Source organism: Vanellus vanellus (genome assembly GCF_965231255.1).
Source record: "Vanellus vanellus genome assembly, chromosome: 1".
Taxonomy (NCBI): domain Eukaryota; kingdom Metazoa; phylum Chordata; class Aves; order Charadriiformes; family Charadriidae; genus Vanellus; species Vanellus vanellus.
In genome coordinates, this window is record NC_138905.1 from 297,457 (window position 1) to 325,154 (window position 27,698).

Sequence of the window (27,698 nt, forward strand, 5' to 3'; positions counted from 1 at the left end):
GTTGGAGCAGGGGGGAAGAGAGAGAACGTGTGGTACACATGGAAAGGGCTGTGAAGGTGGTGTCTTCTGGTGGGAGACTGAAGGAGTTTGGCTCATCTGGTCATGTGTAATGCAGGTGGAAAGGGGAAGTTATTGCTGTCTGTAGAAATGTTACAGTAAATGTTAGAGAAGGAGCAGAGTCCTTAGAAATAAAGGACAGTGATGCCACAGAAATGAATGGACCTAAACTTGCTGTTAATAAACTTAAACTGGAAGTTAGAACACCTGTAGCCAGAAGAGGAGTGAAACTCTGGAATAGCTTTCCAGTAAGTGTGCTGGGTAACACGGTGGAAAAGGGAAACCGGGTCATTTTGCAGTGTGACTCCTTCCATAAGTTTGCCAGTCGTGGGAGGTGACTGCCTGCGGGCTGTGGTGTGAGGCAGGAGGTCTCTTCCCATCCAAGGTCTGCTTCGCCCTTCTTTTTTAAAGTTTTTGAACGTGGAATAGCCACCCTGTCTGTGCTCTTATTGAAGCACAGTCATTTGCCTGATGACCTTTCAGAAACGTTGTGACTCAGTGTCCAGGTAATACTAATCTTCAGGTGTCCCTTGAGAGCAGAGAGTGTCTGTCAGCGTCTTACTCATATACCAGCTCGGGTGGCTGCAGATGAGCTCACTAATTATTAGCCCTTTAGAAATGCTTTTTCTCGCTTCTCCTCAATGTTGTTTATGGCGGCTTTAGGCTACAGAGTCTCAAGTGTGACTACGATGATTTCATACAGTCCCTGCGAACATCACATGTGGCCCCTGTGAGGGAGAAGCCTTTTACAGATGCAGTCGCTCTCGCTGCACATGTGAGTCTGCCGTTGGAGCGGCAGCGTGTCCTGGGGGAGGCGGGCAGGGGACTGCTGGGCAGATGCTCTTCACGTGCTGAAAATCTGCCACGCTGGGTCGTGCTGTGCCAGCGCTGCCTCCCGTGCAGCAGTAGTGGGTATGCCTGGTGAGCCTCCTGTGTCTGAGGGACTAACTTCACCGAAAGGCACCCAATCCCCTTGCAGCCCGTGTGCCAGCAGTACACCGGGGAGCCAGAGCGCCCTCTGACCTGTCCCGACCGCTCACTGGCAGCCATGGTGCACCGGCTGTGGTCTCCCGAACCAGGATAGTCCCATCTGACTGCTCTCTGATTTAGTGTAAAAATATTAATTTCCAGGGAAGGGCTTCTTGCAGGAAACTGCTGCTTCCTTTTTGAGATGAGCTGAACTCTTGGAATCAAGCGATGGAGAAAGGGGAGTCCTTTGGCTTTGGGCGTCTGCAGGGTGTCGTAGCAGGTGGTGGAGAGGGGCAAATGGCTCCTGCTCTGATTTTGCGTGTGTCCTGCACAGCCCTGGTGGGCCTTAATGAGGGAAAAACAGTGTTTGTCTTTCCCTTTTTGAAGTAGTTCAACTAATTGGAAGTTTCTGTTCCAGAGAATGAAAACTGTGGTTGGTAATCCAATCAGTTTGTTTATTGGCAAATCCAAACCAGAATTTGATGTTAGTGTGATGTGCTCCCTTCAGTTCTCAGCTTTCAAAGAGAAACTCTCTGACTCCCTGCTTGGATTGCTTCCTCGAGGCTTCAGCATGTCATTAAGTCACCGTCTGCTGCAAAGCCTGGCGCTTCTCACCTGCCGCCTTCACCTGCCCGTGGCAATGGGGCACTGCCTTCCTGCGACGGAGTTTCAGCGCGGCAGAGCAGAGCCCGTACAGAATGACAGAATCCCAGACTGTCAGGGTTGGCAGGGACCTGTGGAGATCATTTAGTCCAACCCCCTGCCAGAGCAGGGGCACCTCCAGCAGTGGCGCAGGACACGTCCAGGCAGGTTTGGAATGGCTCCAGAGGGGGAGACTCCCCCCCTCTCTGGGCAGCTGTGCCAGTGCTCTGCCGCCCGCACAGGAGAGAAGTCCCTCCTCAGGTTGAGATGGAACTGCTGATGGTCACATTTGTGCCCGTTCCCTCTTGTCCTGTCATTGGGCACCACTGGAAAAAGACTGTTCCCATCCCCCCGGCACCCTCCCTTTAAGTATTTATAAGCATTAATAAGATCACCCCTCAATCTTCTTTTCTCCAGACTAAAAAGCCCCAAGTCCCTCAGGCTTTCCTCATAGGAGAGATGTTCTAATCCCCTCATCACTGCCCCGGCAGTTCTGTGCCTGCTGGTAGCTCATGTGAATACCTATGCTGCCACATGGTTATTTAGTCAGTTTACTGCACGTACCTCCTGTTAATTTGATTGCTGCTGTTAATCAGATAGCTTGGTGTCAGCAGCCGGAGATGACTCGAGATAGCAGTGAGTAATTTAGAGGGTTTAGAAGTTGTAATCTGCTTGGTTATCTTCCCTGCGGCAAATCAGCATGCTCGTTGCTGGGGGTGGCGTGTCACCTCTGGCTGTGGAGAGTTCCTCCTGCTGCAGAGGGCCCTGACCCCACTCGCGGAGTGCGGGCATGGCCTGTGCGGTGGGGCAGGGGTGCCAGGGGCCGTCCTTCCCTCTGTGGCTGGTAGCAGGCTCCAGGGAGGACTGCAAGAGCAGGGTGGGTTTAGGCTGAGAGTTTTCCCAGAGCGTCTTCGTGGCTTCTGGCAACCTGCATTTCTCTGTTTTCCTGAGCCAGGTTTGTACCTGCCTCTGTCTTCAATTGCTCTTAGCTGGTTTTTCATCCATAAATTGTCTGAGAGAGTCCCCTGTGCAGAGGCAGTCTTTCCCAAAGCTCCCCTGCCTCATCCAAATACGGTCTCCTCACAGAAGGATGGAGACATCATTTTTCAGGTAGGATATTGCACACTCAAAATACACTGGATGGAAAGAGAGTTTGGGGTTGTTTTGGGTTTTTTTGCCCCCCTTCCAGCTGCTTTAGCAATATCATTGATCAAAAACAAAGTGCTGCCAAAGCACAAGTTGTCTCTCAAACCTCCCATGTGCCTTGAGGCGCTCACTGACTGGACGTGGGGTGTTGGCCACTGGAGCATGTCATGGTTGGGAGCCTGTGGTGGGAAGGACAGGCACTTAAGCCCAGACTGTGAAAACTGGCAGCTGCTGTTGATGCCGTGAACCCACCATCCTCTTTAGACAACAGGAATGTACCCAGCAGAGGACTGGAAGGTGTGGAGAGGCGCACAGGTAGGCAGTTGTGCAAACGCCGTGAATGGTGGCTGAGTCAGTCAGTGGTGTCCTCCCTCCCACCTGTGATTTGTGCTGGGTCCCAGGGAGCTGAAATCCTGTATTCATAACTTTAGGTTCAGGATGGCAATGTTATGCCTTTTAGGAGGGTGAAGACTTGTCTGTCAATCTTGTTCTTTAAGAGGTGCTTTTTTACATTGTGATGAGGTTACCAGCCCTCACTACTTCAGTCTTTTTCTTGCACGGGACTGTTGATAGCTCAAAATCTTCAAGGTCAGCTTGCCTACGGTTTCTTGTGGTTTTTATGAAAGTATTAAGTGCTACCTGCTGTTCAACTGCAGTGTTTTGGGTTTCTCTTTTCTCTTTCCTTAATATCAGGTTGACAGAGTGATTGCAAAAGAGAAGACCTTTCAAATTTTGTGAATGACCGTGCCCCTCTCTGAGCATGCAAATCACAAAATTTGACTTGGAAATGAAATCATTTACCTTTGCAAGCTGAACTTCATCAGAATGATGATCCACACCTGGTGGTGTAGACAGACCTTGTGAAACAGCCTTCCTGTGTCACACTGGGGTTCGACATCCAGCTGACGAGAAATGGTTTGATGGGGTCTTCCTTAACAAGTGTGCGAGAGGGAAGGAGATACCCTCTACTCTTGAAAAAGTCACCGTCCTCATGGCTCTAACCCAGCCTGCTATCTGCCAAGACCTCCAGGGCCTTTTCTGCTGAGCTGCTCCCCAGTTTGTGTCATTGCCAAAGCTGCTTCTTTCCCAGGCACAGGATTTTGCATTTGCCCTTTTCCAATTTCATGGGGGTTCTGCTGGCCTATTCGTCCAGCCTGTCCGGATCCCTCTGGATGGCAGCCCTGCCCTTGTGGATACAGACCATTCCCCCCAGTTTGGCGTTACCTGCAAGCTTGACCTCTGTGGTGCTCCACCTGTCACTGGCCACTGGGTAGAGAATGATGCATTAACAACCACTCTGAGCTGAACCATCCAGCCAGCTTTTTCCCATCTAGCTGTCCACCCGTCCATACTGTAAATGGCCTAATTTCTATACAGATAAAGATGAGATGTGGAAGGCTCCATCTGTGTCACTCCCCTGTGTCCTCTGAGATAACCGCTGGTTTTCCCACCTCCGTATCAAAGAGGTTGGGCCATCTGTGCCACTCCTGTCTCTCAGCAGTCTGCCTTGTGTGGGGCTGGAGATGTGCCGCCACGGCAGGAACTCTGCCTCTCCTCCGCACAGAGGTTTCCCTGTAAGCAGCAGGGGAATCCGCGGCTGCTGCTCTTCAGTAGCGGTACCAAACAGTTCATTTCTGCTCCCTGTGTCTGTGCATCTGTTTCCCCGCTGGTCCCAGCTGCTCCCTGTGATTGCTGCGAGCTGGGGTGAGACCCTGCCTCAGCTGGGTTAAGTCCTCTGGTTTCTCATCACCTGGGTAGTCTCTGTCAGTGCATCAGGTCTTGTCTTCCTTTTCCTCCCTGGTTTTCACATATCTTAAGGCCTCACTTAAGTGTTTTCTTTCTCAGGAGCCCAGTACTCGGATGGGGTTAAATCAGGTGTCACATGCTGGCAACACTGCACTTTGAACCTCTGGGTCATTTTTTCACTTTTTGTTTAATAAAAGCAGCTTTTCCAGTTGCCCTTACTCCTGCGTAAAAAGTAGGAAGAGTCCAGGTCCTTATGATCAGGTCATCACTTGCCTTGCGCTGTGTTTTTCTGTGGTCTGTTAGAGATGCCAGCAGTTTCCTTCTAAGAAGCATCCAAGTTTTATCTTGTTCACAACGCTAACTTCCCAGTTTTCTTTCCCAAACCTCACATCTCTAACATGGAGTCTGAACTTTGTGTTCTCAATGTCAAGACGGGTCTTTCTCAGCGCTAATGGGAGATGGTTTATGGCACCTTTGATGCGCCTTTTCTGGATGGAGGCTTCTCGTCTGTGTTTTCCACAAATCACATGGCTTGGCCGAAGTCAAAGGTGGCTTTTCCCATGTCTCCTGAGCAATGTTTCTGATGTCCAGACTGTGGCCATAAGGGCTGATGGTGCCCGAGTGCTGCTTATAGTACCAAAATCATGCCATATAAGAAAATTAACACAGCTTGGTTGTATGGGGAACCAGTTGGCTCTATTTGATTTCTACTCTGCTTTGGACCATTTACTTACCCAGGATATACACTGGAAAAATATTATAAATGTGTGAGGTTTTTATAAATGTAGCTTTTACACCTGGTAAAGATGGCTGTGATGACCTATCAAAGTGTGAAGTTAGCACTGGAAGTTTTAATTATCAAGAGATAATCCAGTGTTATTTATTTAAAAAAAAAAATATCATTTTCTAAAGGTTTGCCTATGTATGTGAACAGGTGACTCCGGTATCAAGCCAAAGCTAAACATAGATTGTGATTTCTTTCCTGTCAAACTTGTATGCCAATGGAGCTATGGGATCGCTTGTGTTAGCGCATCCCAAACATGTCTGATGTAGGGCTTAGAAGTGCGGACAAGTTTCTTAATGATCAGTAAATGTCCATTTTGCACAATTTTCTTTGTCCTCATTATACTCGTGGTTGAACTTTTTCATTTATACATATACAGGATTATCACGTGCAGAATATAAAAATAGTATGTAAGTAGTTGTTTTCAATTTATTTTAATTTCACTGAAATTTAACAAACAGTTGCTGCTTCTCTGTCAAAAAGTTGTTTGTCTTTTTATTGCTGCATTTTTGTGGGGTGTTTTTTTCTTCTCCTCTCCCCAGGTTAAACTTTTCTAAAGAGGTTTTGGTGGTGATGGGTTTCTTGGTGTTTTGGGGTTTTTTTGGTAGGTAATCATACTATAAGTAAAAGTTTCTCGTTACGACTAATAGAGGCTTTGTAGGTGTAGAGCTGCTCTGGCTGTGGTGCGCTCAGTCACTTGTGCTGGTGTCTGTAACTGGCAAGACTGACCTTGGTCATGAAACTCAAGCACGTGCCAGAGGGTTTTAGTCATAGAATCATAGAATAATTTGGGCTGAAGGGACCTTTAAAAGCCATTGTGTCCAACCCCCTGCCATGAGCAGGGACATGTTCACCTCGACCAGGTTGCTCAGAGCCCCATCCAACCTGGCTCAACTGTTTCCAGGGATGGGGCATCCACCGCCTCTCTGGGCAACCTGCGCCAGTGTCTCACCATCCTCAGCATAAAATGTTTCTTCCTTATATCTAGTCTGAATCTCCCCTCTTCTAGTTTAGTCAGCCTTTAACTTGACTTCAAACGTTTAGCTTGATGTAAAGAAATCGTTGCCTGAATTGGGAGTACGTGTAGGGAGATTGCCTCCCTGCAGAGCCGAGGTGGTGCTCAGGGTTGGTGCGGGCCGGCTGATGATGGTCGATGCAGGGCAGGGGATATGCTGGCTGGCGGGGATGCCCATGGTGGCACAGGGATGGGCAGCAGCATCTCATGTGGGGAGCCGAGGTCCCCATCTGGGCATGGGCACGATACATCTCTTGAACACACTGCAGAGCAGGACCTGTGTCTCAGAATCACAGCTTGATTTCTTTTCTAGCTTGTGGGGGATAAGGTAGATATGATAGTTTCACATGTGAAATTAATAACATCATAAAACCCCAGAATGGGAGAGGCCCCCACGGTGTCTCGTGCCCACCCTGTGAGGAGCACCCCCGTCAGCACAGGCTGCTCGGGGCTGTGGCGGGCAAGTGCTGAGCAGCTCCAAGGCCAGAGACCCCATGGCCTTTCGGGGCCCCGGTCAATGTCTGACCTCCCTCTGGTGAAGGGTTTTTCCCGCCCCTGCAGGAGGACATCCCTGGCTGCAGCTTGTGCCTCTTGTCCCGTCATGGCACCTCCGAGAGGAGCCCGGCTCCGTCCTCTCTCCCCACCCCGTCAGGAAGCGCAGGCCACAGTAGGGTCTCCCCTTCTCTGCCTCCTCTCTGGGCTGAGTGAAGCCCATGCTCAGCCTCTCCTCCGATCTCCTGCGCTCCAGCCTCAACCATCTGGAGTTCCCCACGGGACCTACCGCACTACTGCAATGTCCGTCCTGCGCTGGTGAGCCCAGCCTGGCCCCACCATCCCGACGGCTCTCACCAGCGCTGAGCAGAGGGCAGCAATCCCTGCCCTCACCCCGCTGGTTGCTCTTGGGCCATCACCACCTGGGAGGTGCTCGGCCTCCATTGCCCGAGGGCGCTGCCGATGCTGGGTCTGAGGGGCCCTGGGATTCCCCAGGCCATTTCAGAAAAGACAGTCGCCCCGTCCTGTCCCGCTGCACGGGGCTGCTGCAGCCCACGGCAGGACAGGGCCCTGGTCCCAGCCGAGCCCTGCCAGTCCCTATCGGTCCCTTCCTCCAGCCTGGGGAGGTCCCGTGGAGGAGCAGGTCTGCCCTCCTGCCCGTCGGCCACTCTCAAGGCTGGTAGCAGGGATATCCCTCTCATCATCCTGGTGGTCAATGGAGACACCAAATGGTACTGGCGCCCGTGTCCATCCCTGAGGAATGGGCTCGTAACCAGCCACCAGCTGGACTCCATATGGCCCATCACCACCCTTTGAGCCTGGTGCTCCAGCCAGCTTTCCACCTACCTCACCGTCCACCTGCCCAAACCACCCCTGTCCCGTTCTGCAGTGAGGATGCTGCAGGAGAACACGCTGAACATCTCCCCAAGATCAGGGTAGACCACCTTTCCTGTGCTCCCCTTGTTGAGAGCCGGCCGCCCCGCCAGAGAAGGCACGCGGAAGCCAGGACTGAGGGGGAACCTGAGAGGTAGTTTTTTGGGCTCTTCTGCCTCCTGCCCAGGAGCAGCTCTGACTGACAGTTTTAGGACCGCCGTTTGCAAAAGCTGCTCGTGAGCCCCCTGCGCTGCTGCAGCTTTCTGCTGTGCTCTGCTCCTGCCCTGGTGGCTGTCCCCACTCTCAGAAAACGTTTTCTGACATCTAACCTGAACCTTCCTTATTGAATTTTAAGCCTATTACTTTTCCATGGTTATTGAGAGCAGATTATTTTTGTCCTCGCTGCAGCTGCCTCCTTTCTTTTTTTACAGTCAGACCACCCCTTCCCCACCCGATCTTCTGCTCTCTGGGCTGAATATCCCAGAGCACACAGGCTTTCCTGCAGAGACCTTGAAAGCATAATCCGATCATTACTATTGATTTACTCTAGATTCTCCCCATATCTTTTATTTAGCTCTGTTCCTAAAAGTAGCCTTCCCCAGCTGAAACCCAACCTGCTCTGCGCAGAGCGGAGGGGTTGCAGCGCACGTGTTAGAGGTGAGGCTGCTAATTGTGAATCCTGGTATGTTTTCCCTTTTCTGCCACAGCATGACTTTGTTGACTCATTTTCAGCTTGTGATCCTGCAATCCTCTGATCTCCTTCGGCAGGGATGCTGCCTGCTGTCTCCTCGCCTGCGTTCGCGCCTGGTGCCGCAGAGCGGCTGAGCCACCCGGACCGGGGGGACGTGGGGGTGGGGGGATGGCTCTCCTCCAGCCCTCCTGCTCCGACGGGACGGCCCCACGGCTGCCTGGGGTGCTCGGGGCCTTTCCCGGCTGGGCTCGGCAGGTCCCTGCGCCTGGAGCGTTCCCACTGTGGGCTTGTTCCCGCACTCAGCCACTCTCCCGGTGAAAAGCCTTCTCATTATGCCCAGACAAAAATTCCCCTGTTGCACCCGGTGCCCATGGACTCTTGTTCTGTGTATGCCTCGGGGAAGAGGCTGGCTCCGTCGTCTGTAACCCGCTACATAAACTGTCATTACATTTGTCTCTATTGACTAGATCTCCCCCCTCCCCTCCCCCCCAGCCTATTTCTTGAGTTTCCAACAATCATTTCAGTTCTAATCCTCTAATGACTTTGCATCTCCTTCCAGCTTGGTCTTATCTAGGAATTCAATAAGCATATTCTGCACTCCATCATCCAGGCTGCTAATGAAAAAATTGAATACTACTGAACCTGGGGTAGGGTCCTGTGAAATCCATTTAGCATACATTTTTAGTCTGACAGCTAGCCATGAATTAGTTTTCTGATCGGTTTTTCATCACTTGGCAGGAGTTTCAGCTAGATTTAATTTCTGTTGTTTCTGAGAATGTCACATAAGGCTGTCAAAATTTTTGCAGAAGACAGTTATATATCTTCATTTTCTTTGCTCTTCACTAAGCATGGCCTGCCACCCTCTCCTAGAACTCACTTGGATCCCTTAAATTTGGCTTGCTCTTTGCAAATTGCCATTGTTGGTTATCTCTGTTTACAAATTACCCGCTTTGCCCAGTGTTTTTCTGGACAATACAATTGTCTGGTGTGTAGTGCGATGTTCTTCTCCTTGTGCCGCGCGTTTAAAGCTGGCTGTAACTTCTCTCCTTTTCCAGGCGCCTGAGAACTGTCGCGGATGATCAGAGTTCACCGCTAACGCCTGCGGTTGCTCCTAGCGGGTTTTTGGCAGTGTGACTCAGCTCATGGTCTGCAGGTCTCTGGCGCTGTGTAGGAAAGTAAAGGCAATTCAGAAATTGACTGCAGAACCAGGCACAAAGGCAGATAATGCCCCAAATACCGCGTGTCAGTTTTATGGGGCCCAAACGATCGGCTGATTTGGTGGTATTTGCCGTGTGGTCGCAGCCGACTGTGGAGTAAAAAGCTCAAGCAAGAAGATGCCAAACGCTCTAACGCTTTCCCGCCCCGCCGGCGCACTCCGTGGGCTCCCGCTGAGCCCGGCAGTCCCGCTGCGCTTCGCACACCTTGCTGCTCGTGTCCCGTCTCGTACCCGCACGTTTCTCGGTCTCGTTTGTGTCTGTCACGCGTGCAATTGGGCCTTATAATACTTTGAATGGTTCTCCTTAAAGATTTACACTTTGGTGTTATCCTAACATACCATTTGTATCAGCTTTTTGGTACAATACAAACAGGTTGTTAGATGTGTTTTCTTCAAAGAGTTGTATCTTGTTGCTTTAAAATAGACATCATGGTCTGAACTCTCCAATTTGCAGTCATGTTGCCCAGGCAACAGAATATTCTCAAACGGAGTGATTTTGTTAAAGGATGTCTTCAGTTAACTGTGGTTTTTCTAATTTAACTTAAATTTTAGCTGGCAGTGTTTGGATTTCTAACTTATTAATGACATAATATATTGTGATGTCATAGAAATTAATAAATTTCATTCTACTTATGTAGATTATTAGTGTTCAGCATTAAGAATACTTGGAAGGAAATGGTAAAGCGAGTAGGTATTTTACAGTTTAGTTGGCTCAGCTGTAAACTCTCGCTAGCTCGCTGCCGTTGTTCCTCAACATGTATAAAACACAGAAACAACATCTGCTGTTTGACACGTTTTAAAGACTTAGTCCTAACTAATGCCAAAAATTTTAGCTGATGTGAGAATGTCTATAGCATTATTTTTATTAATAAGCTCCATATTTTTCTCGTCGTCATTACAACAGTAGCCTTATCGTCCTCCATCTGTTCTCTCTTGTCAAACATTTGGATAGTAGGGGTTGTGGGGTTTTGTAAGTGTGTGCAGAGCCTACTGATTTTGCTCTCTTGCTCTACTATAGTAGAAATTAAAATAATTTATGGAGGTGTGGAGTTCCTGTTGGCACTTGGAGTGGTTATTCAACCTGTTATGTATTAAAAATGCAACACATCTTCCTCAAACTTACCGCATCTGCTCTCTGAGTGGGAAAACAGGTTGTTTTTTTTTTTTTTTTTTGTCCCCAGCATTTAAAAGTATGTTTGCTAACTTTGAACATACAATTAATTAAACTTTGGGACCTCTGAGAAATTTATTATCTGTGCTTATGCTTTTTGTTGTCCTTAATGATGAGGTAACGTAGTAACCCAGCTGCTTCTAACCTTCCTTATACTTCAGATTAATTAACAGTTGCTCATGATCCAGATTTTAAAAGCATAATTTCCAACGAAAATAAGATATTAGTGACTGCAGTGCCTATTAGCTCCCTCTAGAGTGACGATGTTTTCCGCGGGTGAGATTGGCATCTCTGGGTTTGACTGCGGGGCCGAGCTGGGCTCAACGCCTCCTGGGGTGCTGAGTGACGGTCCCCACCGCCTTGCTTGCTTCTGGGGATGGAGAAGAGGTGTTGCCTCTGCAGTGCTCAGCTTCTTTGGTGTGCCAATATATAATGAGCCTTGCTTGTGTATGGGTGACCTCTCTCATTTTTCAGTCGTCACGTCTCTTTAGGCCTATTGGGAATTATGGGTAAAGCGACCTCCTCCTCTTCCTCCTGAAAACAAACATTCATTGGCTCTGGAGCGCGAACTCGGTCTTGACCCAGGGCTGGAAACGGGGTTTCAGGGGTAGCAGGGGGGGTATGGACAAATGCGTCCCCCCCATGCCTGCGGTGGGGTGGACACACGGCTCCGGGCTCAGCGGGGTGGCTGGGTCCGTGCGCCTCGCACGCACGTGGTGCAGTCTGCCTCCTCTCTCCGTAAGCTGTTTAATTACCCTTGCAGCTAGAAGTCATCTTTTACCTCAGTGTTACTCTGCCCGATTTAATCACCCTGTTATTAGCTCATAGCTGTGCCGCAGTAACTGGAACGCCTTGCAGGTGGACTTCTTCCCCATGCCTTAGCACCTACGCGCAGTCATCACCTCATCTCCATTGAGAAGGACAATAGTTTGATCTCCTTTAACTTTTACACTTTAAAGGCTTTTACAGCTACTGGATCGCCTTTGAGTCCATCATGTGAATCTTCCGCTGTTCCTGCGTTCTTGACCTTGGCTCTAGGAGTGACCCAGCACCTTTGCACAGGTCCCACTACTGCGGCGTGCAGAGCTCATCACCGAATTTGCGCATATTTCTAATTGATACTCGCAATTAGTCTTTATGGCTATAGTTATTATTATGAGGGTTTATGCTGAAGTTTTTCCCTGCTTTGTGTCCCTGCTTTCTGAGATGGTTTCACCTCCTGCAGCGGTGTGCTGTGCCCTCACTCACAGCCTGGCTGCTCTCGGGCACAGACGCTGCTGCAGCGGTGCTCTGTTATCCCACCAGACTTTGTGCACCTTCGGTTTTACCCTCAGCGGCGACGCCTCAGGGTGGGCGTTCACTACTGGCCCGTAGTAGGTTTGGACCAAGAACCTGAGCAGTATCGTTGAGTAATGTCCTGCTTGATGAGCTCTCTATGTTAAATACAGTTTGAGCAAATAAATTATATATATGATATATTATATATATATTATATATATACACATATATTATATAAATGTGTGTATAACAAATTATACACACACACACACACACACTTATATATTGCGCAACCTGGTCTAGTGGGAAGTGTCCCTGCCTGTGGCAGGTGGGTTGGAACTTGATGATCTTCAAGGTCCCTTCCTAAACCATTCTATGATTCTGTGATATATCTCCTGGACTCAGTCTAGATATACTTTCACAGGAAAAGGTAAATGTGTTGTATTGTACATCTGTGGGCACAAATGTCTTGAATGGATGTCAAGATACCACTTTTTGTAGCTACTCTGAGTAGGCAATCAGCCCTGGAAACGTGTCAAATCTCCTTCAAAGCTATCAGCTAAGGGAACCCTACGTTCAGTCAAAGTAGGTTTTTCTCAGTGCTCCTCTGTTCTGAGAAAATCAGAAATTTGTTCTTCAGTTTTAATCTTTTTTTTTTGCAAAGTAAGCATATTTTTCCTTCCATCAGTGGACTGGTGGGATAATTGATCACCAGCCTTTTTGTGATACTCTTTTAAGATGGGCAAACCCACTTCTGTCAGTCTTTCCTTGTTGGTCAAGATTTCCACGTGTCTCTTCCAACTTACTGCTTTCAATTGGCTTACCTCCTTAAAAACCTGTGTCCCAGAACTGGACATACCAGTCCAGATGGATCTTCGCCATGTTGTTAGTACCTCCTAGAATTAAGTTTGTCTTTGTGCAATGTCACTGTTTCCTTGACTTGTGTTTAGTTTGGGGTTACTGCTGTCACCACACGTCTGCTTTATGATGCCTAGCCGGTTATTCTCCACCTCGTATTTGATTTCTCCATTCCAAATGTAACAGTTTGTACTAGACTTTACTGGATTCCGTCTTTCTGATTTCAGATACCGTTGCTTCTGTCAGCCAGACTCATAAACTTGTCAATCAAACTTTACGTGTTATGCTTCTTTCTTTTAACAGGATTTGCTTTCCCAAAACTAGGGAAATTATCAGTAAAACAAGAATAAAATCTAATTAGAATCTATGGTGTCAAAACTGGCATAAGTTATACAGGGGGAAATAATTCAGAAAAGCATTCTAAATGCTAAATATGTATCAGTATTCTTAATGTACCATGCGTGGCCTCTGTGAATATTTTTACAAAACAAACTAGATGCTGTGAGTATAGGCGGTGCTGGGACTGATGCCAGGCAGCTCAGCCTGTGGTTTCCGAGGTCAATGCTTTTCATAATTTGAAGTGTTTAGAAGCACTGATAGTCCTCCCGTTCCCTGGAATTTCTCTAATTTTCAAGACCAAATATTTTAGTGGGTATGGAAAGTTCCTCTACTTGTTTCTTCAAGACTTCCTGTAACTTACCAGAACTTGCCTACTTGAATATTAATTATGTTTAGCAAATGCTGCCTGCCATCTCCCTTTGTTACAGCTGGGAGGTTTCCGCTCCGTACACCCCACCGTTTGGAAGGATGCATTCCCCCGTCCCTCCTAAGCACCTGCCTGCTTGCCTCTTCTGCCTTGCTCTCTGCCGTTGTAGCATCCTCTGTGAGGGACCAAGGACGGACCTGTGCCTTTTCTTCTTTATGATAGATTTAAAATGTTTTCTCCTGGTAGATTACTGGTTTATTTAGCTTCTCTTATCGAGCATAATATAGTTCAACTCTGGGCTTCCCATTGCTGGAGTAAAAGATTGCAGACCACGAGAAGACTATCTGGCCATGAATGATTTTCTGTCACCGTGTAAGAGGCTGGAGGCTGGTTTCGCTGGGAGGCGGAGCGTGGGCAGGCTCACAGAGTGAGTGCATGTACCAAACGAGAAGTACCGCAGCCTTGCTGCCCTGCACGAGACGTGCGTCCCCCTCTCCCGCATGCCACCGCTGTGGGCGTCCGGAGGTGCAGGGCAGTCTGCTTACCACGGAGCAGCTTTCGTTTGCCTGATGAATTCTATTTTTTTCTTCTATTTACCTACTCTCTCAAGGCTTTCTTCTTATCCTCATTTTATTTGATTTGTTTTCTCTCTCTTTTCATCTGAAGTTTGTCTTGTAAAAATTGATCAGGTTTCTCGCCTCCTGGCTCCCTCCCACTCCTCCTCCAGTCTTCAGTGTGAGACTGATCTAATTCTGAGTCAGATGCCATCTCAGCTTCGATTATCCAGATGATGTTGCTGACTTGAAATCTTCCCTGACCTGCAGCAGTCACACTCCAGTTACTGATGTTACACAAAAGTTTCTGCTTTGCTCAGGGGGCTCTGCATTTCCCCATCCGCTGGGCTGAGTCTGGTAGCTCTTGGAAGGTCTGTCAGACCCATCTCTAATTCTGGTGGTAAGGACCTTTCTGGACACAGATCTGCACACTGTCCAGTCTCTTGAGAGCATCCTTCAGTGCTGGCTGGACCAGAAACCAGACTGACCAGCTCTTCCCCAAGAGGGCTGGCCTGTCCTCTCTATCCTGTTCTGCCTGCTCTAGATAGCACTGTCCATCATGACTGCATTTGAACAAGGCAGCCAAGAAATATCCTCATTGATATGTCTCCCCTCTCTCCTGTGTCCGAAGTACTCTCTTCCCAGGCACTGACTACCCATGGACCTTGCATTCAGCCTCCTGTGACAAGTAACCATGACTTGATTTCTTTAAGGCATGCTTTGTGGCACTGGGAGGTTTCTGCGCAGATGCCATCATGGCTTTGGCCAAACCTGTCATTCTTCTCTTGCAGAATCTTTTTCTGAACTTTCAGGAGATGCCATCAGCCCATCTTTGGGCTCTGCAGGAAGCTGAAGCTCATTTCCAGAGCCTTTCTGCAGCACAATGTATTCATGGAAATTGTGACCTCCAGGACATCGCAGTTGTCAGCCTGCGTGGCTGCCCAGCACACCGCTGCCGTGGCCTGCAGGGGTCATAGCAGGGTGTAGGGGAGGTGACGCCCCTGTTCCAAGGCTGCTGGTGGTGCTTGTACCAGTAGTTCTTGGATAACACACCGCCGTTCTCCTCATAGCCTGTACGGCTGGTTATCAGCATTGCTGGAAAGGTCAGTCCTGATAGAGGTGGGATTCACTCCTCGGGGTCTGGAGGTCACATTTCTCCTCCTCCAGCTCAAAGGCTCAAAGCGTAATGGCTCCAATGTGCCTTCGTAAGGTTTGTTCCTGCTTCCCAGAAGCATTGAGAGTTTGGAACACCCTGTTCCCCTTGATGGAGGAGATCACATCTCATTAGGAGAATCATCTTGTTTTCCCAGTAGCTCCATGTGCCTCATCTGAAAATATTGAGAAAGTTCTCTGTCTCTCTTAGCCTCCAGCTGAATGGTCGCAGCTTTGGACATTTTTTCTCATATATGTTTACATGTACCCACCATTCACAGATACTCTGTGAGGCTTAACGGCAGAATGTTAGTCTAGCTGCCTGGCTGAAGTGCCTCTCCAAAATCAAGGGCTCAGTGTGGTCCACAGGAAAAAAATAAACACTCGTTTGCTGTGCAGACCGTGGACTGCAAGTTGGGTGTTCCCAGGACGTACCGGATCTAACACATGCACATTGCACAGTGGGTTTGCCGGCACAGAGGGCGTTTGAGATGCATTTGTCCCAGATCAGCCATGGAGCTCACGCGCAGGAGGTCTGTCTGTTGCTTCCAGGAAGTGTTGGGTCTACAGCGTAGTCATACAGTGACTGACCCCAGTGACGCTCCCCGAGAGCATCAGACTAGCTGCATCTGTGCAAGATAATGGCAGCACACATGGCTGTGCGCGTATCTAGAGTTTCTGCTCATATGGCAGCCCAGATGGAGCTGCCGTATGTGAGCAGTGGGATTGACCTAGTAGGACTGCCAGATTTCTGGAAATCTAGAACAAATATAGAACATGCTTGGAGTCTGCTTGGCCAAGTAAAGGTAGACAACTTTGAAAAAAGTCCAGACACGTCGCAGTGCTACCTGATTAAAGTGTGATGATAAAAAAGAATTGTTCTGCTCTCTGTTATCTCAGATAACGGAGAGGTAGAACATCATCAACAGTGGAAAGCCTCAATAATTGGAGAGGTCTTGGGTAAAGTGATACAAAAATAGTTGACAACAGAGTCTGGCATATTGACAGATGCTTCTCAGGGTCTGAGGAGAGCTGAGTAGCTCGAATGTGTTATGACGCTAAGTTGGCTGCCTGCACCCTACCTTATAAGCCCTTTTATGTTCCTCTTCCACAGAAGGTCTGCTCCGTTTTTGCCCAGCAGCATTGCTGATGAATGCTTCCTTCTCACCCCGTCATCTCCCAGAGCGGCTGCTGCTGCACCTCACCTGCCCCCCTCATGGCTCTGTCCCTGCCTTTGCACCCTGTGGCTGCCGCTGCTCCTGATGCCTTTTGCACATGCAGGATGATGACAGTGAAGTTCTGGACTTCTCAAATTGTTGCAGTCTGCAACTGAGAAATACCGCTGAGAGCACAGTGCGCTTTAATACGGAGCAAATGACATGGGGATTTGTTTGATTCAGAGTCTCACTTCTCAAGCTGGAGGTTCCAGTGGGGGGGAGGGGGTATGTGCTTTTTCAGGTATGAAAATTCATGAACACACCGGCGTTTTCAGAGCCACTCCGTCATCCACTCAGTGTTCTTCTGACCTTCATCCAGGTAACTCCCTTTTGAAGATATCATCAAAAACAAACTCCTGCCACTGAACTTGATCCCTTTGCCTCCCTCTCTTCCTTTTGCTTCCGGCTTTGTGAAGATCCTTGTCAGCTTTTATGTCCACTGGATGCTTCCCTCAACTCAGATGCTTATGGCTAGGAGTCTGTGATTCATGGCTAGCTGATATGTTTTTCTACTCTTCTGTCTCCCAGTTCCCCCCTCTCTTTCTCTTTGACACCTTTACACTGTGATATCTCCAGTGGTGGCAGCCTGTCTGTGAGCTTTGCATGCCATAGGGCCCGTCCCTTCCTCACCACAGGGGAATGCTGCTTTACTGTGGACATTTTTAGGGGCCAAAGAGCAGACAATGTTGGAAATCCACCTTGGACATAACAATGTCCATACTTGTGAGGACAAGTTCAAGGTGATTGTACCCACTGTTGTTGCACCAGGAAAGTGAGTCCATTTTTTTAAATCTGCAGGCTAGCTATTTTTCACATTTCCTGTGTAAAATGCATTGCAGGTTGGCCAGGACTCTTAACCCTGGAGATATTCCTACCTGAGCCCTCCACAGGACCACTGAGATCCTGTCCGTGGCGGCAGGATCATCAAAATAGGTTTCATATCAATTTGTGCTGTGGCTCTTCCTTCCTCAGAAAACCTGCGGGACTGGGAGCTGGGTCTCCCATCGTGTTCGGCCGGGCGGTCAGAGTGGGCGTGCTGGCCGGGACGCGCGTGGTGCCTGTGGAGGTTCCTTACCCTGCCACAGAGGGCTGCCTGCCCAGGGCATCTCCTGGAGGTGGTCTCCTTGCCCTGCGCCTCTGCAGATCTGTGTCTGCAGCGTGTGGGGGACACAGGCTGATGGCAGCAGGTGCAAAGGGGCTGTGGGACTTGGTCTGCAGGGCTCCTTTCACGGAATCACGGAATCACGGAGTTTCAGAGTTGGAAGGGACCTCCAGAGATCATCCAGTCCCACTCCCCTGCCAAAGCAGGATTGCCCGGAGCACATTGCTCAGGACTGCATCCAGGCGGGTCTTGAAAACCTCCAGAGAAGGGGACTCCACCACCTCCCTGAGCAGCCTGTGCCGGTGCTCTGTAACCTGAACCGTAAAGAAGTGTTTCCGTGTATTTGAACGGAACTTCCCATGTTCTAACTTGTGCCCATTGCCCCTCGTCCTGTCACTGGGAACCATTGAAAAGAGCCTGGCTCCATCCTCCTTCAACCCACCCTTTAGATACTTGTAAGCATTAATAAGGTCTCCCCTCAGCCTTCTCTTCTCCAGGCTAAAGAGTCCCAGCGCTCTCAGCCTTTCCTCATGAGGGAGATGCTCCAATCCCTTAATCATCTTAGTTGCCCTCCGCTGGACTCGCTCCAGCAGTTCCCTGTCCCTCTTGTACTGGGGAGCCCAAAACTGGACACAGTATTCCAGTTGTGGCCTCACCAGTGCAGCGTAGAGGGGGAGAATGACCTCCTTCGACCTACTGGCCACACTCTTCCCTGTGCAGCCCAGGATTGCGTTGGCCTTTTTGGCAACAAGGGCACATTGCTGGCTCACGGATAATTTACTGTCTACAGTGTCTCATCTGCCAGGAGCACAGCGGTGCCGCCTCTGCTCCTGCTCTCAGTGGGTCGGTTCTTCATGTAACATAAGCTTGTCCTCTTCCTTGTCTGAGCACTCTACTGCTTTGAGTTACCTTTTGGAGCTGAAAAGCACGACATCTTCCCCTAGCTCAATACATCCATCTGAGATACACCTTCGCTCTCCTTCATAAGTCACAAGTCAGTGCAAGGAGATAACAGATCCTTTAATATGAATATACAGTGATAATTCAGAACAAGAAAAAATAAATATTATTATAAAAGCAGGTCCAGGATGAAAACCCAGTTAAGTGCCATGGTTTAAAGTTGTTTAACCGGTCTTTGTGCATCTTTGATTTACATGTGGTGGCAAACCAGTGACTGCACACCTCTGTGAGAAACCTGTGCGAGGCGGAGTGAGGAGGCAGCCGTGCCCATGGCCTTGGCGACGTGGAGATGCGTTCCTCTGGTTTCTCTTCTGTAGAGCCTGGACCCCCCCATGAGGTTTGCGGGCCGGGTCGGGGGTTAGCTGACACGTTACTGCTTCCCGGTGTGTGGCACAGCGGCAGTCTGCAGGTGGCCGCGCCGTGCTGTTGCGCCTCAGTGCGCTGTTGCAGCGTTCGTGGTGGATCCTCAAGGGTTGTTAGCGCAGCTCCGTGCCAGCCCGTCGCCCAGGGGGCAGGAGGGGCTCGGGCGTCTTCTCAGGGTTTCATGCAGTGCAGTGGGCTTTTTTTTTTTTCCCCAAGGATGTTTTCACAGTACTGTTACCCGCAAGACCTGGGTTAGATCTCAGAGCTATGACTCGTACCAGGCATATTTAAATGGTCTTCCTGTTTTCTGCTGTTAACTTTTAAGACCTTATAAGCACACTGATGATAGGTGCTGCACAGCCTGGTCAGATATCCCTCCTTCTTCTTTCTTTTAGAAATTTCTGAGTTTGCCTAAAAAGATAAAAATAGGCAAATTGCTGTTAGATTAAAAAGTGTTGTCACTTTGATATCATGCTATGGAATGACTTAAGGTGTTACAGCATTTCAGAAAATAACCCTGTGCCAGAGCCATAATACAGTTTTATGTCTTGTGCAGCCTGAATGTGGATTTTTGTTGCTGAGTCTGTGGCGTGTGGTAGGACAGAGTCTCTGTTTGTCGCATCAGGGCAAGACACGATGAGAAATGCCCTTGGCATGATGTCTGCTATCTCCGTGACATCACCGGGATGAGTAGCCTGGCTGTGGTGTTAAGATGGCATTCCTGTGTGGGATTACCTGGCTTAATGCTTGAAATGAGATCATTTATCTTCTGTGAGGAAGTCAGGCTATTTTTTCTGATAGTCGCCAATTCCTCCCACTTTGGTGTACAAACACTAAAATTACTAGCTGTGAAATATTAAAAAAAATATATCTGTTTTCTGGAGTTTCCATCTCTGGAGCTTCCTTTTGCTGTTTACCTCTCCCCAGAAAGCTATTGCTTTCAACCTAGAGGAGCTCACTGATGTGATCTGTCGTGCAGTCTCTCCAACGGTTTCATCAGCGCGACTGCGGGCAGCAAAGTGGTGCCGGGGCAGGAGCGAGCAGGCGGCGCAGGGACGCTGTCGGTGGTTTCATAGCAAGGGAAGCCGTTGTGCCGGGAAGCACCAGCTGAGGCGATGACACAATACGTGAAACCCTTTCGTCTCCTCTGCTTTTTCCAAGTTGGATTGAAAAATGTAACCAGCAGGGCTCCTCTCCCTTCCCAGGGATTTATGTGAGATTATATTCTTAACAGAGTTCTTATCCAGCTTGTTTCTTCGCACCTTTTCTGGAAGTCGTAACGCTTCCAAGGCAGGGAGGGATAGGGCTTCTGTTGCCTGCAGCATCAGTGGTCCTGGCATGGAGACCTCCGGGGTGGTGGGCGCAGCGGTGGGAGACCTCCACCTCCCTCAGCCAGAGCCGGGGGACGCCTGGGGTACGTGCAGTGGCAGAAGCTGCTCTGGTGCAGCACATACATTCACCACACATTTTAGGAATTACTCCTGAGATGTACATCTAATGAGACTCATAATCAGTACTTTGAATTTGGGTTTTTCACAGAGACAGTGGACTATCCGTTAATTGTTCATTTGAGGAACTTTGAAGTTCAAATGCTTTTTCTAAATTCTCCTTTCCAGTCTTTTGTCACTTTGGTTATTTTTGCTTTCAGATTTTCCCAAATTCGGGTCATTTGCCCTTCTGTGCAAAAGCTTTCTTTGCCTGCTCAAAGAATGTGACCTTTGGGAGAGCAGACCTTACAAGTGTGTACGTATATATAAGGAGGGACAGAAAGATCGCAATTTGAAGCAAGCTTGGGGGAAAACAGATTCTTATCAATTTTCTCTGCGACTGTGGCCTAATTTCCGGAATGCAGAAGGAAGGTTTCCTTTCTTCCAGCCATCGCTGATAACTTCCAGCTCCACTGAGGAGGCGGAGCACGAATTCTGGGCCTCAGAAAATGAAAAAAATTCACATAAACATTGTTGAGCTGAGGATAGTAAGACTATTTCTGCTGATAAAGGAGCATAGTAGAGAGGTGTGCGTGCTGTACTGAGTCACTGAGTTAAATATATCCCTTCGTCACAAGTTAGTGGTAAAATGCAAATTAATCTCGTATTTCTAAAAGCTGTTCTTGTGGGAGGGCAGGGAAACGCTTAACAGCTGGAGCTGCCTGTGTCGCTCCTGACTGTGTCGGTGTCTGGGGGGGTTTGGTTTCCAGTGTCTGCCTGATCAGATGCAATTGTCTCAAATATTGACCCATCAAAGACGTTCGTCTCGAACGCCCACCCAAGTTAAAAGGAAAAGGGTGGTGGGGGGTGGTGGTCCCAGGGGGTGGTGGTCCCAGCGTGGACAGGCAAAACTAGCAGCTGTATCTCAGCCTCTTCTTACACGCATTTTCATGCCCCGAGCAGCAGCACTTTGTTTTCACCCAGAATCAACTTTACCCGGCTGCTTCTCATTCCCAAATCAGCTGTAGGTGCTGTGGGGTGAGGGCACCATCCCAAGAGGTTCAGCAGTGACTGGGGGGGACTGGGTGTGCTGGGGGCGGCAGGAAGGGCAGAGTGGGCTGCAGTTCACAGGGGCATCAAGCGCCGGACTCAACCGGCTCAGTCCGGAGCGGTTCTTCCAGTTTAGTTTCCTGGGACCAGTGATGGATTTAATGTGCTCCTGCCCATCTCACTGGAGTTCTTTCACACGTTAAAAGAATACTTTTGGACCTTGTTCTGAAAATACCAGATTGTTCTGCCTTACTAGATGTGCTGTGGTGCTGTTTCGGGTTTTTATCCCAAATATGTAAGAAATCAACGAAGAGTTCAAGTGATGTCACTAGTCTGTTGGTAGGAGTGCTGCTTCAGGAGAGCAGTACTCCAGTCTCTGTCCTCTGATGCGTGTTAACCCACCTTTGTGCAGACTGCTGCTGTTCTGCAGTTCCCCAGGATGTGAGCACCTGTAGAAGCAGTTCCTGGAGTAAGACAGACCAGTTTTGTCTGTGCATTTTGCCAGCAGACCCACGCTCAGCTTCCCTGCTTTCCTTGTTCCTTTGAGTTCTCTACGATTCTTCCTGTGGAGAGGAACCACGGGATGGGTGGTGGGCAAAGCAACATCTAATGTTGGTCTAAAATGGTGTGGCTTTACTGGGGTGAGCTGCTGCTGCAGCTTTCCAAGTGGAAGGGGTTCCTCGGCCAGTGCAGCCTGGAGCGAGCGGAGCGAGCAGGAGTTGGTCCTGTGGAGGATTCAGGTGAGACGTGCAGGGAGCGTGGTTGCTGGTAAGTCACCCTTCATCAGCTAACTAGGATTCACTGGAAAGCTTCAGGCTGGAGAACGTCTTGTCAGTACCTGTAAGACCTAAGATGAATTCCTAGCTGGTGTTAGGCGTATCGCCACCAGACTCTGAGGAGAGGGGAATAGTTGTCTCCGAGCAATTCGTCACCCTCTTGTTGCATGAACCATCGACATACGCTCTCAGCACGGCAGGGAGAGCGTATTTTCACCTTGGGGTTACTGACTGGGTGAGCTGAGGCAGAACAATTGTTGGCTCTGTGTCCCCCACAGAAAGCAGCTGTTATTAGTCCATATGGCGTAATCCGTGCAAGCGAGCGCGGGATCGGTGCTGTTCAGAGCCGCTCAACTCTCTTCCCTCCCTCTCTTTTCAGGTGGCCATCATTGCAGGAAATTTTGAATTGGCTGAAATCATCAAAACCCACAAAGAGTCCGATGTTGGTGAGTTTGATCTTTCTTCTTTCCCCCTTTTTCCCTTTTTAATCTTGCTGTAGAGTCCCGGGCTGCGTTAGTGTGGGTCTGTTAATTGGTGGTTTCCTGCGGTGGTCGGTGGAAGCTGCAGCTTGGTTTGGGTCTCGGGAGCGGCAGGACGGGTCCGCTTTCCTCCAGGGGCCATCAGTGCCCAGTTTGTTTATTCAGTCCAGTGTTTGCTTATGACTGCTGAGATCGCCAAGGTAAAGAATTAGCCAAGCCATTAGTCTGGAGTAGCTCTGAAAAGCTCTTCTGTAAAATCCCTTACCTTTTTCTCTCTCTTTGCATCCTTGAGGCCATTTCATACTGGAGATCCTCTCCTCTAAGGCTGTTAACTGGGCTTGGTGCAAGGAGGAGACAACCTCTGTCTTAGTGATAATGGTGATGGAGCTGCCGCACGCTGAAGCTCCTATAAGTAAAAGGAACGAGGCAGCAGCCGGTCTGGTTGTACTCGCTTCTTTATGGAGGAATATTTTCAGATTTTCTGGTCATCCTTTTTCCTTGTGGCATCTCTTCTGTCCTTCTGTGGGGTAGATATTATCATGCGATATATTATATGCTATGCAAAACTGAGATTTACGCCAGATATAAAATCAACACTTACTGAGTTTTCTTGAATTATTCTGAGAAGTTTATTGGTCCAGAGCGCTCTGGAGCAATGGAGGAACGAGTGCGAAGAGTTAATTGTCGGCATGTGTGCCTCCACAGAAGGTGCAGTCATCCGGTTGGGCTTGGTTCTTGGAAGTGGCTGTGAAGCTAGAAACCTGGTCCCCACGACGTCCTTTGTTGCTTCTTTTCTCAGCTAACTGTCGCTGATAGTTACACACAGCTGCTGAGAATTTGTAGGAAGATAGGAGGGTCAGAAAGGATGTGGGGAAGAGCCTGAAAATGCCTTATAACAGTGAACAGTGCTCGCAAGAAAGTCACCCTGTTAATTCAAGAGGATAGTGACTGTCTGCTGTGAGTGGGGGTTTGGACTAGATGACCCCCAAAGGTCCCTTCCAGCCTAAATTCTTCTACGATTGAATCTGAATCTGATTGACTGGCTCAATTATTTTTATTGAAAAAGTGTAAGAAAAAAGGGCATAAAAACATGTCAGGTAGAATGAATTCTTCATGTTCTAGATATGGCTGTTTATATAAAATAGGTCAGGTAACAGTTGCAGACTAATCGCATGCAAACCAGCAGGTCCAGATGGCGCCCACCTGGGGTCAAGGGAACTGGCAGTGAACTTCCCAAGCAAGGAGAAATTGTTTTCTGAAGTTCATTAAGAATGGAGAGGTGCGAGTGTCTGACCAGAGGAGAGCAGACTGGGGTTACTGGGGATAAGGGCAGTGCTTGGTCTGGCCTTTTCTCCGACAGTTCTGTCAGAACAGTTGAAGAAATACTGAAACCACGGATCCGGTAAGAAAGGGCAGCACAAGGCAGCATTGTAAGCGATAGCTCTTGGAGAAGTTGTCTTCTCGAGTTCCCGGTATTATCCTGCAATTGTCTGACTGTGAGACAGGAATCAGTGCCCCCCCACCATCAGAAATATTCAGAGAGGACCTGCTGTGTTAAGGCTGTGGGAGGAAGGGTGGTTAGCAGTAGCTTTTGCTCCGTTCTGCAGGACACCCCTTAGCATGTTGCTGCGCTTCCAGGCTCTTAGAGCATTCATCGGTGTTTCCGTCTGGATCCGGAGCGCTCTTCTGAGGCGGAGCTGGCTGTCCCCGCTTGCTGTGCTTTGTCTCACCATGCAGAGCAAGCCCAGAGGGTGAGAACTGAGTTTCTTTCAGGTGACAATAATCCAGAAACTGTGTTTCAGAAAAACACCCGATGTGCTCCATCTGCTGCCAGGCGTTCAGCCCGTGGGTCTAGCCAGGGCCACCACAGCTGGGAGTAAGATGCCCAGTGCAGACACCGGGTGGTCACTGTACAGCCCATTGGGCTGTGGAACTTCTTGTGCAGGCTTCGCTGCGGTTCCCGGTGCGTGGGTCTCCGTCCCTCCGGTCGGTGCAGAGACCGAGAGCTGTTTATTTCGTCACAGCCACAGGGTCGAAGAAGGCCGGAGTGGAAGGCTGCAAACCTGGGAAGGGAGAACAGGTTCTTACAAGTAGAAAACATTTGTGGAGACTGTGGAATTGGGCTGTTCTATCATTTCTGGTTTTTTCCTTATTCTGATGTTAATGTTATGGATCTGCAGACAGACAATGCCACAAATGGCAACTGCTGCACTTTGTTTTCTTAGTTGGACCTGAGAGGTTGGATCGTGAGGACTTGTCAATGCCACCACAGATCCCCTATGGCCTATCCCGGTGCTTGTTGGTCAGTGCGGCCTCTGCTGTTGCCTGTGTGGGAATGGTTTCCGTGGAGCACCAAGGGCAGCCCTCACCCTCTTCCTAAGCAGCAGGAGGGTCTCCAGGGTACGGCTGCCGAGCCTTGTCTCCAACCGCTCCAGGCAGATGCGGAGATGTTCTCAGTAAAGCGTGTTTACTGGCAGTGCCTTGGGGCAGTACCCAGGCCACCTACTCCAGCAGCCTTGAGTGGGTTTGCAGGGGCCGTGTATAAATGGAGAGCGCGCTCCAGGGTGGTCCCAAGCCGAGTGTGTAGTTCCCAGCGCAGACCCCGGAGGTGGCAGTGGAAAAAGGCTGCATGTTGAGCAGGAAGACCAGGAGCTGGTCAGTGGGAAACAGTGGGGACTGGAGCGTCTTATGAGGAAAGGCTGAAGGAATTGGGTCTTTATGGTCTGGAGAAGACTGAGGAGGGAACTTATCAATACTTACAAATACTTAAAGGGAGGGTGCCAGGGGGATGGGAACAGTCTTTTTTCAGTGGTGCCCAGTGGGGTGATGGGCACAAACTTGACCATAGGAAGTTCGATCTCACCCTGAGGAGGGACTTCTCTCCTGTGCGGGCGGCAGAGCACTGGCACAGCTGCCCAGAGAGGGGGGGAGTCTCCCCCTCTGGAGCCATTCCAAACCTGCCTGGACGCGTCCTGTGCCACTGCTGGAGGTGCCCCTGCTCTGGTGGGGGATTGGACTGGGGGAGCTCCAGAGGGCCCTTCCAGCCCCCACCAGTCTGGGATGCTATGAATCATTCTGTGATTCTGTAACGCAGCCAGGATGGTGTCTGAACTTCAGGGCCCCTCTGGAGTGCCACTGCCAGCCTCCTGGCACGTCCCATTGGCATTCGAGTCTTAAATCCACATTGACATTTATCAGTCAAATGTGCAATTCCACTCAGTAAAATCCCATGTGCACCACGTTACCTGTTTTTCATTAAAACATTTGCAATAGTGCTAATTGCACATCGTTTTTTTATTAGTTGGATCCCATGCCAGCTGCTTGATAATTTTCATGATCCATCTTTTTGGGAAGTTTTCTTAGCCTGCAATTTTTAAAGTGTTTGTTTCAGCTGCTTAGTGGCCATCTCTGCTTTCTCATCATGATGACAGAAATGCCTCTTCCTGCTTGTTTTAGAATATATTTCTGCATCTATGAAACAGCCCAAAAGCTTTTTCTGAAGTTCCCTCCATTCTACAAATCACTTGGTTTTCTTTCACGTTTTTAGCTCTCCTTATTGATTTTGAGTGTATTGTAACTTCATATTGATTTCAATTATTTTCCATAATTACAGAATAAATGTATTCTGTGGTACCAATTGATGTCTTCATTTTGCCACTCGTGTCCAAATAGGCATTTAACCATAGTTGCTTTATTTCATAATTGTGGGTTTATAACTTTTCTTTGTTTGCTGATTTTTTAGGAACTCCTGATTTTCATTCATATTTTCTCTCCCTACCTGAAAGTAGATCCGGAGGAATATTATCACATTAGTTCAACACTACGAAATTAGTCTTCTAAAGTGTTATGTGTGCATAAGAGTGGTTGGGGCTGAATATAATCAGGTCATGATTCACAGTCACTAAGCAACCACCAACTTCAAGTCAAAGGAATTAATTCATTACCAGTCATAACGAGGCCCAAAACAGTTACCCCATATTACATGGAATATCCTTTTGTTGGAGAACGATGATCTGCAGCTCTCTCTGAGGTCACCAGCATTTGTGTGCCAAACTGAAGTGCATCAAAACAGTGCTTGTTTTCCTTATGTGTACAGGCAGGGCTGGGCCGTAATTCATCCCCCAGTCCCTGCGTTGGTCCCTGCTTTTGGGATGTGTTGGTCTCTTGGTCCCCATCTGCTGGAGATCCTACAGCCCTGGCGTACCGTTAGCTCTGCATGGGCAGTGTTGTTGGCAGAGCCTTCCTCTCTCCTCCTATTTTGGGGTGGATTTTTTTCAAGGTATTTGGGCATATGAAGACACAGATTGGATATAGCAAAGGTCAGAAAACGACCTGGTCACCGAACTCCTTGTTAGGTGTCCATCCCAGGTGGAAAGATGATAAGCAGTGCGTGTCCAGATGCACGTGGCCCCATTCCCTAGTCCCTTCTCTGTGTGAGCTGACACCAGGGTCTCAATTTAGAGCATGGCACAGTAGCACAATTATGTGAGACTTCAGGCATTGAATTGTGAGCTGTTGCTGAGAAATCTCAGCGTTACGATGTTTTATAGCTCAAACCAAAGAATGAGTTATTTCTCATTAATGAGGGTGTCCTGGAGCCAACCCAAGATCAGTATCTCCGTGTCCTTCAGGTGCCCTCCTTATCTGAAGCCCATCCCAGGTATGTCCACGTGCTGCAAAGCTATCTGTGAGCAACTGTCTGCGGGAGCTCAGTCTGGGATTACCCAGCAGGTGAAAAATCTAACACTTTCCAGTGCTGCTGATTCTTCAAGTTCTCCCCTGTGAAGAGGAGAAATCCACCCCAAAGGATTTAAAAGACAGTGTTTTGCTTCCTTAGGACACTGTGACTTCATAACACTTGTTCCTAAGATCCAATAACTTGTTCACCATTGATGAAACGTTTTTCCTTTCATGAGGGAAATGTGGTGCCATTTCAGATCTTTGACCATCCATGTTGCCCTGGTCTGAACCTCT

At 48.9% G+C, this 27,698-nt stretch overlaps 1 protein-coding gene across 1 annotated transcript in view; it reads left to right on the forward strand.

The window, feature by feature from the left end:
* The window catches only part of SHANK3 (SH3 and multiple ankyrin repeat domains 3), a 388,749-nt gene that overhangs the window by 90,321 nt on the left and 270,730 nt on the right, over positions 1–27,698 (forward strand). Inside the window, exon 10 of the mRNA XM_082481020.1 lies at positions 22,625–22,691. Coding sequence (XP_082337146.1) covers positions 22,625–22,691 — 67 coding nt within the window. The remainder of the gene's footprint in view (positions 1–22,624; positions 22,692–27,698) is intronic.